The 16437-nt window shown below is 42.0% G+C and overlaps 2 protein-coding genes across 2 annotated transcripts; one reads left to right on the plus strand and one right to left on the minus strand.

Annotated features, from left to right (window-relative positions):
* Positions 1 to 5701: 5701 nt before the first annotated feature.
* Armcx2 (armadillo repeat containing X-linked 2) lies at positions 5702 to 10212 on the minus strand. The gene is made up of 4 exons (XM_051179341.1): positions 9971 to 10212; positions 9353 to 9456; positions 8938 to 9003; positions 5702 to 8645 (listed from the first exon to the last, which is right to left on the minus strand). The coding sequence occupies exon 4, from the start codon at positions 8513 to 8515 to the stop codon at positions 6110 to 6112; it is 2406 nt and encodes an 801-aa protein (XP_051035298.1). The 5' UTR covers positions 8516 to 8645; positions 8938 to 9003; positions 9353 to 9456; positions 9971 to 10212; the 3' UTR covers positions 5702 to 6109.
* A 5211-nt stretch (positions 10213 to 15423) lies between these two features.
* On the plus strand, positions 15424 to 16191 carry LOC127218298 (high mobility group protein B1). Its single transcript, XM_051179342.1, has one exon. The coding sequence runs from the start codon at positions 15439 to 15441 to the stop codon at positions 16078 to 16080; it is 642 nt and encodes a 213-aa protein (XP_051035299.1). The 5' UTR covers positions 15424 to 15438; the 3' UTR covers positions 16081 to 16191.
* Positions 16192 to 16437: the final 246 nt, after the last annotated feature.

Here is a 16437-nt window from a genome sequence, read left to right on the forward strand (position 1 = left end):
CACATTTAGATTTTTCCAGTAAAATTTAGATATTTTATTTTGAAATTCTTATGTATTTTTAGGAACATGCAAGAGCAGTACAGAGGAACCTCTTTCACTTTTTACATAGTTATTTTTTTCTCAATGTTTAACTTGCCCAGAACTATTGTATAATATCAAGAGTAGGAAGCTGACAAAATATGTATACAACTATGTCGTTTTTTTTTTTTTTTGTCAATGCCTGTGCAGTCAGGATATAGCTGTTATCCATCACTCTACAAATCTTCTTTATGCTGCCCCTTTGAGTTGCAAATATTCTTACTCCACCATCTTTGACCCCTGGAAACCATTATCTATTCTCCATCTCTCTCTATTTTGACGATTTAAGATTTTTTTTTTTTGAGGTAGGTGTCACTATTTTCTCTGACTGTCCTGGAACTCATTCTGTAGACCAGGCTGTCATCAAAGTCACAGAGATTCACCTGCCTCTGCCTCCCGAGTGCTGGGATTAAAGGTGTGTGCCATCATGTCAGGCCAAGAATATTTTTAAAGTGGAAGCATAGCATGTGACTTTAACTTTTTATGGGGCTGGAGAGATTCCTCAGAGGTTAAGAACACTGGCACTGGCTGCTCTTTCAGAGGACACAAGTTCAATTCCAAGCACCCACACAACAGCTCACAACTGTTAACTCCTGTTCCTAGGGCCTGATGCCTTCTTTTGGCCTACAGACATAGACACTCATTCACACATAAAACTTAAAAATATTTTAAATTACACATATTTGGTGTGTGTATGTGTCTGTCTGTCTGTGTATGGGTACATGTGCATTCATGGCAAAGTGCTCATTTGGAATTTAGAGATCAACTTGTGGGAGTTGGTTGTTTCCTTCCACCATGCCGGTCTTGGGGATTGAACTCAGGTCCTTTGGCTTGATGGCAAGCTCCTTTACTCACTGAGATGTCTAACTGGCCCAGTATATGAATGTGAGTACAGATACCTATTGAGGTCAGAAGAGAATATCAAAAGCCCTGGAGCTACAGTTATGAATGAAGCCCAGTGTGGGTGCTGGGAACCAAGTTCTGGTCCTTCACTGCTAAGCAATTTCTCTAGGTCCCTCTTCCTTTTTCTTCTATTGCTCTGTCTTAACCTCAGACCTAAGGTATTTCAAAATTTGAGTCTCATATGAGACAATTTTCTATTTTTCCCCTTATCAGGACACAGTGGAAACTAATATTTTAAAACTCAAAGATCATTTATTTCAGTTATAGTATTCTTAATCTACAAAGCAAGGTGGTAAATTCAACTTATATTACCATTAGGTAATGAAGTTTAATTTTGAAAGTTATTCCCTTAGAGGTCTTATGACAGCTCTAAGTGGAAAGGGATTCTTTTTTTTTTTTCTCCTTATGTTATTATTTTATTTTTTCACTAGTTCCAAAAACAAATGGTAAAATAATTACTATCAACTCCTTTTATGAAATAGTGTTAGTCATTATTTCTTTTATGTTTCATAACTTATTTTATTTTTTGTTTTTATTTTACATATCAATCCCAGTTCCCTCTCTCTCCCTTCTTCCCCCCTCTTTCCCTCTCTCCCACCCTCCTCTGCCACCCTACCACCCTCCCCTCCCATCCCCCCAACTCCACATGTAGTGTGATGCCTTTCGGGAGAGGTCATCTAAATCTGTCTAGTCATTTGGAGTAGGGACTAGGCCTTCCCTCCTGTCTCTAGGTTAAGGGAGTATCCATGGGTAATGTGCTCCCAAAGCCCTTTTGTGCACCAGGAATACATCATGGTTCCACTGTCAGAGGTCTCTTAGACTGCCCAGGCCTTCTAACTGAGACCCATGTCCAGGGGGTCTGAGTCGGTCCAATTCTGGATTCCCAGCTATCAGTCTGGGGGCCTGTTAGCTCCTCCTTGTTCAGGTCAGCTGTCTCTGTGGGTTTCTGTAGCCTGGTCTTGTCCTCCCTCTCTGCATCTGGATTCCAGTTCAGCTCAATGTTTAGCTGTGGGTGTCTGCTTCTGTTTCCATCAGCTACTAGATGAGGGCTCTATGATGGTGGATGAGTTAGTCATCAATCTCATTATCAGAAAAGGGCATTTATGGTAGCCTTTCCACTGTTGCTCAAATTGTTAGTTGGGGTCAGTCTTGTAGGTCTCTGGACATGTGGAAAGGGATTCTTACACTAAGAGTCTTTAATTTCTTTATCTTTCATGTTAATCCTCCTATACATGCCTACTAACTGTTTTTACTAGGTGTTCTCAGTGTCTTTAGAAAAATATATCTGATCCCATAAGGAATGTTTCAGGAATAATAACATAACACACAGCTGATGCCCAATTTCTAGTACCTACTGTTATTAGTTTAAAGAACTACTATTTTAAGCTTCAGACACATTTACTTTATGCTGTTGATTTTTTCACATGGGATGTGATTTAAGGCACTCAAATCTAGACTTTAGGGAATAATACATCTATAATATGTGAGTTTTTCTCATTTATAAGGCCAGAATACATTTATTTTGTATGAAATAGGTTTCATTTAAGGGGATAGAAGCTTCCAATGTCAATCTGAACAAAGGAAGATATTTGAGTTACCTCGGTAACTGGTATTAGGCTAACAGCTTCTGGTGTAACCATCTGCAATGTATGAGCTCAACTGAACACTCTTAAGTCATGCAGAAAAAGACATGACTATGTGCCTAGCCTTGGTGTGGGGGGTGGAGGAATATCCTACCTCAACATGATGTGCCATGATTTGTGCAAGCCCATGGGAGGCCTGTCCCTTTCTGAATGGAGACAGAGGAGGAGTGAATGGGGAGGGTGGTAGATGGGAGGTGGGTTCAGGGGTGGGAGGGAACCAGAGGAGAGGAGGGAGGGGAAACTGTGGTGGGTAGGTAAAATAAATGAAAAAATGTTAACTAAATAAAAAAAAAAATAAGAAGGAAAACTTACTTAAACAAAACAAAACAAACCAAAAAACAAAACAAAACAAAACAAAACAAAAAGAAAAAAATCAAAGAAAACAAAAAACAAAGACAGCGGGCATTGTTAAGCATTTTACTTCTCCCTAAAAGCTAAGGTTTTATTGTTAGGGACAAGTACTGTGAAATGATTTCCTCAAAGCATGTCTTCAGATATTTTCAAGAAAATGTCTGCCAAATTCATAAGTATGCATAGCTATAGTTTATCTGAAAGTTATCCTTAAGTAAAATAGATGTTCAATGACCAATAGTGAATTCAGCAAACAACTGAAATGAGTGGTGCTCAACCTTCCTAACACTGTGACCCTTTAATACAGTTCCTCATGTGTAATGGTGACCCCAACCATAAAATGTTTTTTGTTGTTACTTCATAACTCTAATTTTGTTAGTTACTAATTATAATATAAATATCCGATATGCAGTGTATTTGATGTACAATTCTTGTAAAAGGGTCACTGAATCCAAAGGGGTTGAGCCCCACAAGTTGAGGATCACTCACTTATTATATAATTTTTTTTTTCTTCAGGAAAACCATTGACTTCAGATAGCAGTACAATGTTTTGAGAGTACTTCCTATTTCATCACACAGACTATTTGAAGGACATGTACTCAAGTATTGAAGTTTAGCATATGTGTGGTTTCATAATGAATAAGGACTTTATCAAAATATTTAAAAATAAAGCTGGATTTTAAGAATTTGAGTATGTCACTGTAAAAAAAATACAATCTTTGTTGGTGTAGTTTGACTTGATTCCTGTTATGATACTGGTAATCTGGTACTAAATGTCAATCCTGTGGAAACAGTAAAAAACATGTTAGTATTGTTTTGAGAGTGGTTTTGATCATACATTTTCAGGAACATGCAATAGTCTGTGGGCTACACATTGAGAAATACTGATATGAAATATTATCTCAATTTATTTAAGGGATACATAAAAACATACATACTGAGAGAATTTTCCTCAATTTCAATTGTGCGTACCTTTATGATGTGTCATATAATCTAAAAATTCATGTCTTTTAATGTGACTATAGATCCCTTCTCAGTCTTTCAGCTAGGATCAAGTGTAATGTTTTTATAGAAGTATTTTTGTTTCAATTTTTTAGATGAATTGACAAATACTGATTATATTCTTGTGTAAAGAATCATGTTGTTAAATGATTCTTTTAACAGAGGTTGTTAAATTAAGTTACTTTATAAAATATATCAATCTACTTTTTGTCATTAGAAAATTAAAAATATTCTGTCATAGCAAATATTAACTACATAACATGGTGATATTGTCTCTAGCCATCATGATGTTCAATAAATCTCTCCCTCCTTTTCTCCCTCTCTTCTTCCCTCACTCCCTCCTTTCCCCCACCCCACTCTCTCTGTCTCTCTCTGTTGTTTGTTGGTGATTCAGCCAAAGCTCCATAAATTATTTTTGTTGGGGTATCAGCAAAACAGACTAGGTTTAGAAAAATATTTTAGGGTCTTTCTATTTTCTTTCTTCATTGCTTTAGTGGGTTAGCTAGACAAGAAAGAATGTACACTTAGAAACTAAGGAGTAGGGGTAAGGGTACAAGAAAAGCCTCACCCCAGCTCCTTTTCCAAAGGAGGGCTGAGCTGACCTGTATGTAGCTTTGAGAAGCCTACACGGAGTCAGCACCAAAGGTCATTCTATCGCTGATTTTTCCCATCTTAAATGAGAATTCATTTGGTCTCACTATGTGGTCCTCACAGTTTCCTAAGAGAGCCTTTTCTTGTCAGAATTTTGTCAGGTGGCAGGTCTTGGGCATGTGCGTGTGTGTATGTATTGCGTGTGTGTATGTGTTTGCGTGTGTGTGTGTTCACACCCGTTTCTTATTACCACCCCACTTCACCATTAATCATTTCAGGCTTGGTTTATTAAAACTTTAAAATGATTGCTCTTTTTTTTCATCTTTATCCCTAGGCCCATGCCAGCTTCAATCCATCTTGCACCTTGTTACCAGATTACCTTTAATTTTTATGTGTGTGTTCATGTGTGTGCACATACGCGAAGTGACCAGAGGAAAATCTCAGGTGTTATTCTCAGGAATTCAATCCCTCTTTTGATACAGGGTCTCTCACTGGCCTGGAGCTCATCAATTAGGTTAGATTGACCAGTGAGCCCCAGGGATCCTCTTGTCTCTTTACTGCCAAGATTCTAAGTGGGCATTGTCACACACAGCATTTTAAAGTGTGTTTTCAGAATCAAACTCAAATCTTCATATTTGTGAGGCAAGGACTTTACCAGCTGAGCTATTTCCCAGCCCTGTTTTTCCTTTTCTATATGCATATTTTAAAATGTCCTGTTACTCCCTGAATGATAGGATGTTTTGGTCCCCAAGCCGAGGCTTTAAGACCTTAAAAATAAAACAAGCAAAACAAAATAAAACAAAAAGCTTCTTCACCCTAAGTTCTCACCTTTATCATTTATTACTGCTCTCCCACAGTTTCTATTTTTCTGTTTCAGGGAAATTACCTCCCTCCCTGTTATAGGAACAGAATTCCCACCCCTATGCCGTTCTTCATATAATTCCTCCTTTCTAGGCCACACTTCTGTGTTGTCCTTCAGGCTCAGCTTAAGTGCATCACTCATTGAAGTTCTGCATCATCCTCCCAGATAACAAGTATCTGACCCTGAGCAAATGCCCAGGTACTATTAGTAGTCCATCTGTATTCATGTCTTTACCTCTGCAGCTAGACTTTTAATTCAAGCACAAGAAGCATTTCTTGCCATTTGCAACACACAACTTTATTGATGATACACACATGAAGTCTTTGGTGACAAAATTCAAGTCAAAACAAGTAAGAGCAGTGTAGGGCATTCATGGACAGGTTCATTATCAATTCACATAGAGGACCCAGCAAAAATATTCCACACAAGCAGCACAATTCACATCACAAATGTGTCTTCAGTACTACAGGACTACAGGACTATTTGGTATTCAGAAAATGGTTCAGCTTAAAGCTGATGACTGTCACAGACAACATCACCCTGAATGACACATTATTCTAAACTGGCAGCAAAAAAGACCCCTTCACTATAAACACAAGTAGAAGCACAATAACATCTCATTTTTAATGCTTCCAGATTTGAAAACTGAGAAATCACAGAACTTGAGGGCACAGAACAATCAGAATTTGTTTACCAGTTTGATAACTTTCACTTTCACCAAGAGATCATGGTGATTTGCCAAGGCTCGAATTTTCTTAACACACACCCCAGATGTAGTACACAAATAAAACAGGGAACCCTTGTTGAATTCTCTGTAGTTGAACACTTCTGCTCTGAGGTTGTCAAAGATAATCTCAAATAGAGTAAGAGCATTAATTAGAATTTCTGATTCCACGTAAGAATTATAAAGGGAACTAAATGACGATGGCACTTGGGTACCAAGGAGTTTTTTGAGCATGTCTGGATTTTCAGCAAAATTTGAAAGTATTTTCAAAATTTCAACCTTGATTTTTCCACCCCCCTGAGATAACAAGCGGAAAAAGTTTGCAATGGAATTGACAAGCAGGTGCTGGTAGTCATTAGTAATAGTCATGTTTGTTAAAAATTTTAGCCCAACTACCTGTACTGCTGAGTTCAGGTTAGAAGCCATGATATCATCCATCACTTTATTCATGTACACCTGCAGTCGGCCCTGGTTTTCATAATTTTCACTCAGGTTATTCATGGCCATTAGGGCTTTTTCCTTAATGTGGGGGTCAGTTTTGTTGATCATGTTTGCAATAATCGGGAGGCCTCCCAACTTTCGAATTGTTTCTTGATTACATGAGTAATTGGCATTGTTGCTCAGGGTGAGCAGGGCTACTTGCTGAATGAAAGGGTCATCTGATTTCTGAAGCAAGGCTAGGACTTTCCTGAGATCTCGCGCACCCAGAATCTCATCAATTTCATATGGAAAGGGGCGCTTATGCATGGGAATGGTTCTCTTCCCCTTCCCTCTCTGCTGAACCTCAGGTTCAGAGTCTGAATCTGACTCTGTATCAGTCCACCCAGATTCCCCTTCCTCAGATTCAGGAATCTCTGCTAGGAAAGCTTGGCCTCCATTAGCAGACGCTGCAGCAGCTGCTGCAGCCCCATCACCAGGACGGAAACCCATCCCCAATTCATCTACTTCAACCTTGTTTTTCCTATTTTTGCCCTTGCCTCCATTGCGGTTCCTGTTTCCACCCTTGCCCCCACCTTTGGGCACAGCACCAGTGGCTGACCCAGCCTTAGGTATAGCCCCAGTGTGAGCTCCAGGAGTTGCTTTCTTGCCAGTGGCTGCTGTCTTAGAGGACCCTGAAGTCCCAGGTGTCTCTGCGGCCCCAGAAAGCATTGGCAGAGAGGCTGCAGCCACCATGGCAGGTGTTGTTACTCTAGGAGTCTCTGTGGCATTAGTAGGTGCTGCCACCCCAGGAACCTGCATGACCTCTGCGGTTGCTGCTCTCTGGGTAGTTGCTGGACCCCTAGCAAATGCTGCTCCAGTGGGAGTTGTTGCTCCCCTGGGAGGCACTGATGTCCCAACAGGGGCTCCTGTCATGGGAGGCACTGCTGCCCCTGAAAATTGGACTGCCCTGGGAGGCACTACCACCCCAGGAGATTGGGCTGTCCCGGGATGCACTGTTGCCCCAGGAGACTGGACTGCTCTGGGAGGCACTGATGCCACAGGAGACTGGACTGCCCTGGAAAGCATTGCTGCTCCAAGAGACTGGGGTGGAAGGGGAGGTATCACTGTCCCAGGAGACTGGGTTACCCTGGCAGCTGCTGCTGCCCCAGCAAAGTGGGCTGCCACAGGAATGTAGACTGCCCCAGGAGGGGCGACTACTGCCCAGGAAGGCGCTGCTGGCATAAGAGATTGGACTGCCATGGTTGGTGCTGCTGGCCCAGGAGACTGGGCTACCCCAGGAGATGCCACAGCCCATGGAATTGCTGTTGGCACAGAAGGTGCTATTGATGGAGAAGGTACTACTGGTCCAGGAGACTGGACTGCCCCAAGAGGTAATGCTGGCCCAAGGGGTACTACTGCCCCAGAAACCTCTGTGCTCCTGGGAGCTTCTGCCACTTTGGGAGCCACTACTATTTTGGGGGCCTCTGCAGCTGTGGGAACCTGTGCCACCTTGGGTTGGGGTGTAACTGCACTGGCAGCTGAAGTCAGGACTACTGATTGCATAGTAGTAGACTCAGTCCCAGTCCCATTTGCCCCCTGAACCTTACTTCCTGCCCCATTCTGATCCTTACGGCTGGGTGCAGCAGGTGCCATTTCTTCAGCTGTAGATGTGGCAAGACTGGATGCCTCTTGGGCCTTATTCATTGCCTCAACACTGACCGGGGTTGGGGGATTGAAACCTGGCCCAAGGTCAATTGTGAATCCAGCTCTTAGTCCAGCTCTAGCCCTGGTCCCAGTACCCACCGAAGCTCGGTTCTTGGACTTGGCTGGTCTTCTCTTCTTCTGGTCTCTTCCTCTAGTATATTTGTAGACGCAGTACCAGGCACTAGCCCCAATCACTATTCCAGCAGCTACACAGCCAGCATCCCGAGCTCGGCTCATGATATAACTGGAACAATTCTCTGATCCAGGTTGTGGAACCGGCTTGCTTAAGTGAAATGCATGCACCAGTCAAAGCAAGGCTCTCAAGCTCAAATCTGGAAGTTCTTCTGAGTTGCAAGCTGAGCTGGATCTAGTAGGAGTAAACATAAGAAATGAGAGGCACATGGTTTGGGCTCGCTTTGTGCTAACCTTAGAGGAGAGTTTGGGGAAATAGGCAGAAGCCTGCACTTGCTGATACAGAGATCAGCTCTAGATCTTCTCTTCAACTCCAGTCACCTTCCCAGTTCCAGTACCAATCATTAATTTGTCCCTAAATGGGCAGGGGGTAATGTGGAAATCCGGCAGAGAGTGGGAAATTTGAGATTCACCTACAATGCCTCCACCCCTATTCAAATGTCCTCAGATAATGTTCATGTACATACCAACTTCCTGGGATCAGGAGCAATTCCCACTGTGCTTGCAGCTGCAGAGCCTAAAGGGAGCTGGATCTGTGGGTAGATGACAGGTAGCTTTAAGCCTTTGATAGAGAGATGTTTCTCCCCTGATTTGCATTCTGGTGCATCTCAAAACACACACACACACACACACACACACACACACACACACACACACACACACACCAAAACAATAATCCTCTCAGTACTCCTTCTTTTCTCTCCCAGCTATTATTTTAAAAAGACAGATACCACATGCCTCTTCCTCCGCCCCCAAAAGGGCAAGCCAGGACAAAGGTATCCTAAAGAAAGAAAAGATGCAGGGGGATGTGTTCTGGTTCTATGCTCTGTGCTCTGCTACACCCACACCAGGGAGCCAACATTTCTTACCCCAAACACTGACCTGCAAGAACTCAGAGATTTTCTGCTTCCTTAATTTACTTCAGCCAGAGCTTCATGCTGAGGACAGACTGAAGGGCAGAAAGACTGCGGGTGCGGACTAAGAACCTGGTGGACATATCAGCATCCAGAACAAGAGCCACAGTGTTAGCCTTTTCCTATCAGCACACCTCAATGGCAAATAATTATACCTTCAAATTTCTTTAATTCTTCTTGCATCTCTCACCCCCAAGCCCCTGACATCCCCCTCGGACCTCCCTGTTTGCGCAGGCTCTCCAGGCACTCATTGCCCCCTTCTATTTCGCCCCACCCCTGGCCGCCATTTTTCTGAGACACAGGGCCACACCCCTTCTGCTGCATCGAAGCATAGGGGGAGAGGCGAGAGCGCTGGCTAAGATGCAGCAAGAGGGACTCCTGCCAGATACTCTAGTGTTCCTAGCCTATGCTCAATTACTCTGCACCCCTCCCCCCATCTTCCTAGCCAAGCATTAGACTGCAGAACAAGGGCCGCTAGGCCCGCCTCTTCAGTTTTTCAGGGTCGTGATTTTCCGTGGTTTCTCTGCTCTGGGCTCCGCCTCCCAACCCCCACCCCAGATAACCGCCATTTCTTTAGCCTGCTTACCAGAATTCCTTTTCCAGGGCTGAAAAGACCAGGATGAAGGGCTCTGTGGGCCGTAGGTGTCTGGAAAGCAGCCTGGCAGTTAGCATGGCGGTTTAATACCAGATTCTCTCACGGTCCCCCAGCCTGTGAAGCCTAAACAGCTCCAAATCCGCCATCTCTCCCACAGAAGCTGGCACACCCATTTCCTAGCACCCTAGAAGGACAGGGGGATGGGCGGGGAGGGGAGAGGGAGGGTTACGGCAGCAAGGTGTCTGAAAAGGGAGGATGGGAGTGAGAAATACCGATTGCTTCCAAATTTCAAGCCCCTTCCGGCCACCCGATCCCAACCTCCTTGCTGGGCTTGAATGTGCTGCCACGTTTATTTCTCTTGCCCGCCCTTCTCAAAACAGCACGGTAAGTAGGGGGCCAAGCCTGAGCGTCAAAAACAAAACCGCAAAACAGCTGGGAGATAAGTAAGCGGTTTCTTTCATACAATGGATAGTCATTTCATTCCCCTCCTCCCCTCTCACCCGCTGCCCACCAAAATCCACTGCACCAGAGATCCCGGAGTCTGGAAAACCTGGACTGGCTGAGGATGCAGAAAAGCCCAAGGCTTTTACCTTCCGCATCCCTAGGCTATCTGTATCCCCCGGGTCCTCAGAATGTTCATTCTCACACCCACCTGTCCAGCCCTGAGGGAATTTTCTTCTTCTCTGGCAGTGTGCAGCTTAAAAGCATTGGTACCCGGAGGAAGATGGCAGGGATGGCCGTCAAGGCTTTAAGTACCTTTGCCCACGTCAGCTCTTGGTCACGTGAGGGTCTGGTTGCCAGTAAGCTTGGGTCCCGGAATTCCACTCCCATCAAGATCAGGCACCCCCTCCTTTATCCCCACTCTTGCCTCATCCCACCGCATCAGGTCCTGTCAATCATTCATTGTCTTTGTAACCTCCAACCAAAAGTAGCCCCTTCTCCCTATTTGCTTTCTCTGGTGGCTGGAGAAGAGCTGCAGCTTCTGGGAGAACTGTTGACATTTTTTTTTTCTCTTGGGGAATTATCTCACAATTCCCCCATCCCCCGTTACTCCAAGCTTCCCCCTCCATTCTCCATCCTCAAGTCCCAACCTACTAGTAGCCACCATTTCCCTTGTGGTTGAATTTCTGCTTCTGTATAGATAATGGATGTACATGAAAGAGGATACAAGAATTGGAGGTGAGATCTACACTTCTGGAACACTCCTTTGTTTTAAGAACAGTGACTACAGCTTTATTTTTACAGGAAGAAGACACAGCAAAAAAGAACTAAGTGTGGGAAATAGTAGCAAAAACTGACAGGAACGTTTTTTTTTAAAAAACAAGAATTTCTCTTGCATTAATTTTGATTAATTTTTATCACACAAAAAAATGAATTCTATTGGCTATGTGGGAAAAAGCTTTCAAAGCAGGCCAAGTATTTGAGCATCTAAATTGCATAACTTCTTGCTAATAAAAACATATTTCCATATGATCTGTAAATTGATCCGTGAAGTTCCCTTGCCTTATTTATTTTGGATAAATAATATCATATGTTTTTTTTCCTTCTGGGATAAATTTTAAGCTGAATAAATAAATGATCTTCTCTTGTCCTGTTAGAGAAATCCATTTATTTAACATTATCATGCTTTTGCTTACTGCTGTGTGACTCTCCTATAATTTCTTGACTGCAACTATGACAGTTTTGTACACCTGTTCCTGGGTTAGGTTCCAGTCTAGTGGTTTATCTTTAGATGAAAAGACGATCTTCAAGGCTAAGCAAAGTAATTCTGTGGCGGGTGCAGGATTGCAAAATCCCCCCTTGCCTTGTTAGAAAGGATAGAGCACAGCTCCCTCCCACACTTCTGACCCTTTAATGCTATATCCCTTGCATGCAGTCCTCTGACTTCATTGCTTACTCCCAAAATATAAATGGGCAGGTCATCAAAGTGGTCACATGGGTGAAGGCCTTTAGCAGCTTACCTTTCCTCTCTTAGGGGTAGCTCAGTAAGGCATGGAATGGATTGCGCTTCCTATCTGCCTATGGAGCAGAATATTTCAGTGAATACAGAAGTGGTTGTTGGGGGAAGCGGTTTTCAGATTGACTTGATGTATATTCTTTTTAATTGATTTTTTAATTTAAATTAAAAACAATCTTATTTTGCACACCAATCCCCAGTTCCCTCTCCCTCCCATCCTTCCATTCCCTCCACCAACCCTCATCTCCTCCCCCCCATCCGCTACTCAGGGAGGGTTAATCCTCCCATGGGGGATCATCAAAGGAGGCCCTCCTCCTGTATCTAGGCTGAGAGAATATCCCTCCACAGGGAATGGTCTCCAAAAAGCCAGTTCATACACTAGGGATAGATACTGGTTTGCCTGCCAGTGGCCCCTTAGAATTCTCAAGTCGCCAGCTGATACCCATGTTCAGGGGGCCCAATTCAGGCTTATGAGGATTCCCCAGATGCCAGTCTGGAGTTTGTGAGATCCCTTGATGTATATTCTTTTACACAGTGTCCTGGTGAATGTTTTCTTTAATATTCCATTTACTACTACTGCCTTCTCTGAAAGTTACAGCCTGATGGCCCTCTCACCTCTGACTTTACTCCAAGAAACTGGTAGAATCCTAGGTTTGCTGTAGAATAACTGCAAGTCGCCATCACTTTGGTGCTCCCTTAGCAAAATATATGTTCAGACCCAAGTTACAATGCCCAATAGACACACTTATTAATCTCGATTAGATGTTGGTACTTAAGTAACTCTGTGGTCCATCTAAAATGATATTCATTCTAAAGGTTTTATTTTTGGTTGTGTATGGGTCTAAGTCAATTTTAGGAGCTAGGATTAGAAATCTTTGACTTTTACAGTTTTTCAAAGGGTCTGTAATCCATCTCTCAGATATAAAGAGCCAAGAGGACGGCCTAATGAGATTGTGTTTGTGTATTAGTCAAGATTAATAATGTCTTTTGTCAGCTGGGCACAGTGTTGAACACTTATAATCCCAGTGCTCAGGAGGCAGAGGTAGGAGGATTTATGAGTTTGAGGCCAGCCTGATCTACAGAGCCAGTTTCAAGACAGCCAGCAATGTTACACAGAGAAACCCTGTCTCAGAAAAAAAAGGAAAAAACAACAACAAAAGCCTGTTTTATGTAGTAACATGCTGTTACTAAGCATGTTTAAAGCCCCGATTCAATCTCCAAGCATGAAAGGAAAGCTAAATCAAACCAGTAAGGAAATACATAAGGCATAAGACATATATGAAGAATCTTGTAGCTTTTCAATTCCTAACCACTGCTAACAATTTCTGATTTTCTTTTAAAGCACATTTCAATAAGCACATTTATGTTTATTGATCAAGTTCCAAATGAAATCGTAAAGGAAATAGGTACTGATTTTTGTATTGTAATAGCAGTAAATCTGCAGATTCACTTGTGGAACTATTTGTTATCTTAAAATCAAGACTTCCTCTCTAGGAGCATGCCTGTGAGTGCCTGTTCATTTTTATGTTATGTTTTATGATGCACAGATTTTTTTCAGCTGTCTAATTCACATTATTTGCTAAGTTTTCTAAATTATTAGTTCTCTTTAAAAAATATTTATCGGGTTTTTTTATATGTATGGGTGTCTATGTGTGTACATCACAAGTATTTGGGTGTCTGTGGAGGCCATTAGAGGAGGTTGAATTCTCTAGAGCTGGAGTTACAAGCAGGTGTGAGTTACTGGATGTGGTGTTGGGAACAGGACTTGGTCCTCTGCAAGAGCAGCAAACATTTTCCTCCCTGGAACTGTCTCTCCAGCCTAAACAATCTTTCTTGAATTACAATTTCTGATAGGAAACTTTGTATTTAAGAGAAAATATTCTACTATTGTATATTTATTTTCTGGTAGCCAAGTTTTTGATATCTTAATAGTATCAATAGTTCTTAGGTGACACTTTTTGTTTGTGTTGGTTTATATTAAATGCCATTTCTTTTTCTATAAACAGGTTCTCATTTCATCCTCTCTTTTTTGAGATTATATTCTTTTATAATTTATTTATTGGTATTTTATGTACATTGATGTCTTGCCTGCATATATGTCTGTGTGAGAGTGTTGTTGGGTCCCCTGGAACTAGAATTACAGACTGTTGTGACCTGCCATGTGGGTGCTGGGAATTGAATCTGGGTCCTCTGGAAGAGCAGCCAGTGCTCTTAACCATTGAACCATCTCTCCAGCCCTGAAATTTTATTTTTCAATGTTACCAAAACAGGTATACATTGTAAACAGGACAAAGATCCAGTGATTTTCAAGTATATGAATAAGTGAGTGTAAATTTATATTCTCCCTAAATGTCATACTTCATGAATTCTAAATGCTAAATCAAAATATTTGATTGAGAAATCCAATTTCCATCAGGAGACATTCTGGACAAACACCCTTGATTATAAAAAGGCAAGATTTGTTTTTGTTTTTAGTATATCATTACACAGAAAAGACAAAGTGATTTAATGTCAAGACAATACAACTAAATGCTACTAAGCACCTACTTATACAACCTTTGAAAAGTTTACTTAAAAATAGGAAAGCAGAAAAAATTTTCATATATTAAAAAAAACTATAAAAAAGTTTCTAAACCTGAGTTGCCATTAGTGGATACTCTTACTCTGTGTGTAGCGCCCGTGCTACGATCTGTTCCACAAATTGGGCGAAGGCCTAGAGATTGAAATAAAGAGACAAGACAAGCAGGTCATTCCTTCAATGGCAATGTCAGAATGCCAAATGGCCAAATGGCCATTTATTGAGGGGATGGAATGGGCTTAAATACTGACTTACAGCACAGTGGAAAATAACAGGATTTTTAGGCTTAGTTCCTTCCCACGAGGTGTGTGTTATCTAAACAGGAAGAGTACCAATAACAGCATTGGGGCAAGGAGTTCCAGCCAACAGCTTCAGGCTTGCTCAAGGTGCCTCAGGGGTCCATACAGGGCTCTACATCCGTGTAATACTTTCAGAAACAAAATGTCAACAAAATACATACTCCCAATTTATACATGCCAAATCCAAAATGATGAAACTTTAAGAATGTTTGTAAGTTGGTCATTTATTCCTTTCTAATATGCATGCTTCCTTCTCTTTATTTTTCTTTGTTTGACCACAACCTCTCTGAGGTCCTCCTCATTTTGTTATCTTTTGTTTTATTCCTTAGTGTAACATGTCTTTTTCAAGGTTATTTTTACTGATGCTTACTTACAGTATCACACAAAAAGTAATAATTAGAAATATTATCAATAAGTGGAAGAAACTTGTAAGATCCATTGTCCTGGTAGCCCACAGGGTAGTGATAAATCTACCAGATCAGAGATCTTCATGTATTCTTTGTCAGGTTAAGGATATTTTCTTTTGATTGCAGTACATTGAGCTCCATAGAGACAGCACCAGGGCAAGCGTGAGCCAGACGGGCACTGGGCGACTCTGTGCCTCGCGGATGAAAATCAACTGAACATGGGCAAAGGAGATCCTAAAAAGCTGAGAGGCAAAATGTCCTCATATGCATTCTTTGTGCAAACTTGCCGGGAGGAACACAAGAAGCATCCGGGTGCTTCTGTCAACTTCTCAGAGTTCTCCAAGAAATGCTCAGAAAGGTGGAAGACCATGTCTGCTAAAGAAAAGGGGAAATTTGAAGACATGGCAAAGGCGGACAAGGCTCGTTATGAAAGAGAAATGAAAACCTACATCCCCCCCAAAGGGGAGACCAAAAAAAAGTTCAAGGACCCCAATGCACCCAAGAGGCCTCCTTTGGCCTTCTTCTTGTTCTGTTCTGAGTATCGCCCAAAAATCAAAGAACACCCAGGCTTGTCCATTGGTGATGTTGCAAAGAAACTGGGAGAGATGTGGAACAACACTGCTGCAGATGACAAGCAGCCCTATGAAAAGAAGGCTGCCAAGATGAAGGAGAAGTATGAAAAGAATATTGCTGCTTACAGAGCTAAAGGGAAACCCGATGCAGTGAAAAGGGGGGTGGTCAAGGCAGAACAGAGCAAGAAAAAGAAGGAAGAGGAAGATGATGAGGAGGATGAAGAGGATGAGGAAGAGGAGGAAGAAGAGGAACACGAAGATGATGAAGAAGAAGATGATGATGAATAAGTTGGTTCTAGCGCAGTTTTGTTTTTGTTTTTGTTTTTTGTTTTGTCTATAAAGCATTTAACCCCCCTGTACACAAATCACTCCTTTTAAAGAAAAAAAATTGAAATGTAAGGCTGTGTAAGATTTGTTTTTAAACTGTACAGTGTCTTTTTTTGTATAGTTAACACACTACCGAATGTGTCTTTAGGTAGCCCTGGTATTTTCAATTGCTACTAACCTTGCCTGGTACAGTCTGGGGGTTGTAAATTGGCATGGAAATTTAAAGCAGGTTCTTGGTGCACAGCACAAATTAGTTATATATGGGGACAGTAGTTTTTTTGGTTTTCTTTTTTTTGTTTTGGGTTTTTTTTTCCATCT

This window comes from Phodopus roborovskii, unplaced genomic scaffold (assembly GCF_943737965.1).
Source record: "Phodopus roborovskii unplaced genomic scaffold, PHOROB, whole genome shotgun sequence".
NCBI lineage: Eukaryota > Metazoa > Chordata > Mammalia > Rodentia > Cricetidae > Phodopus > Phodopus roborovskii.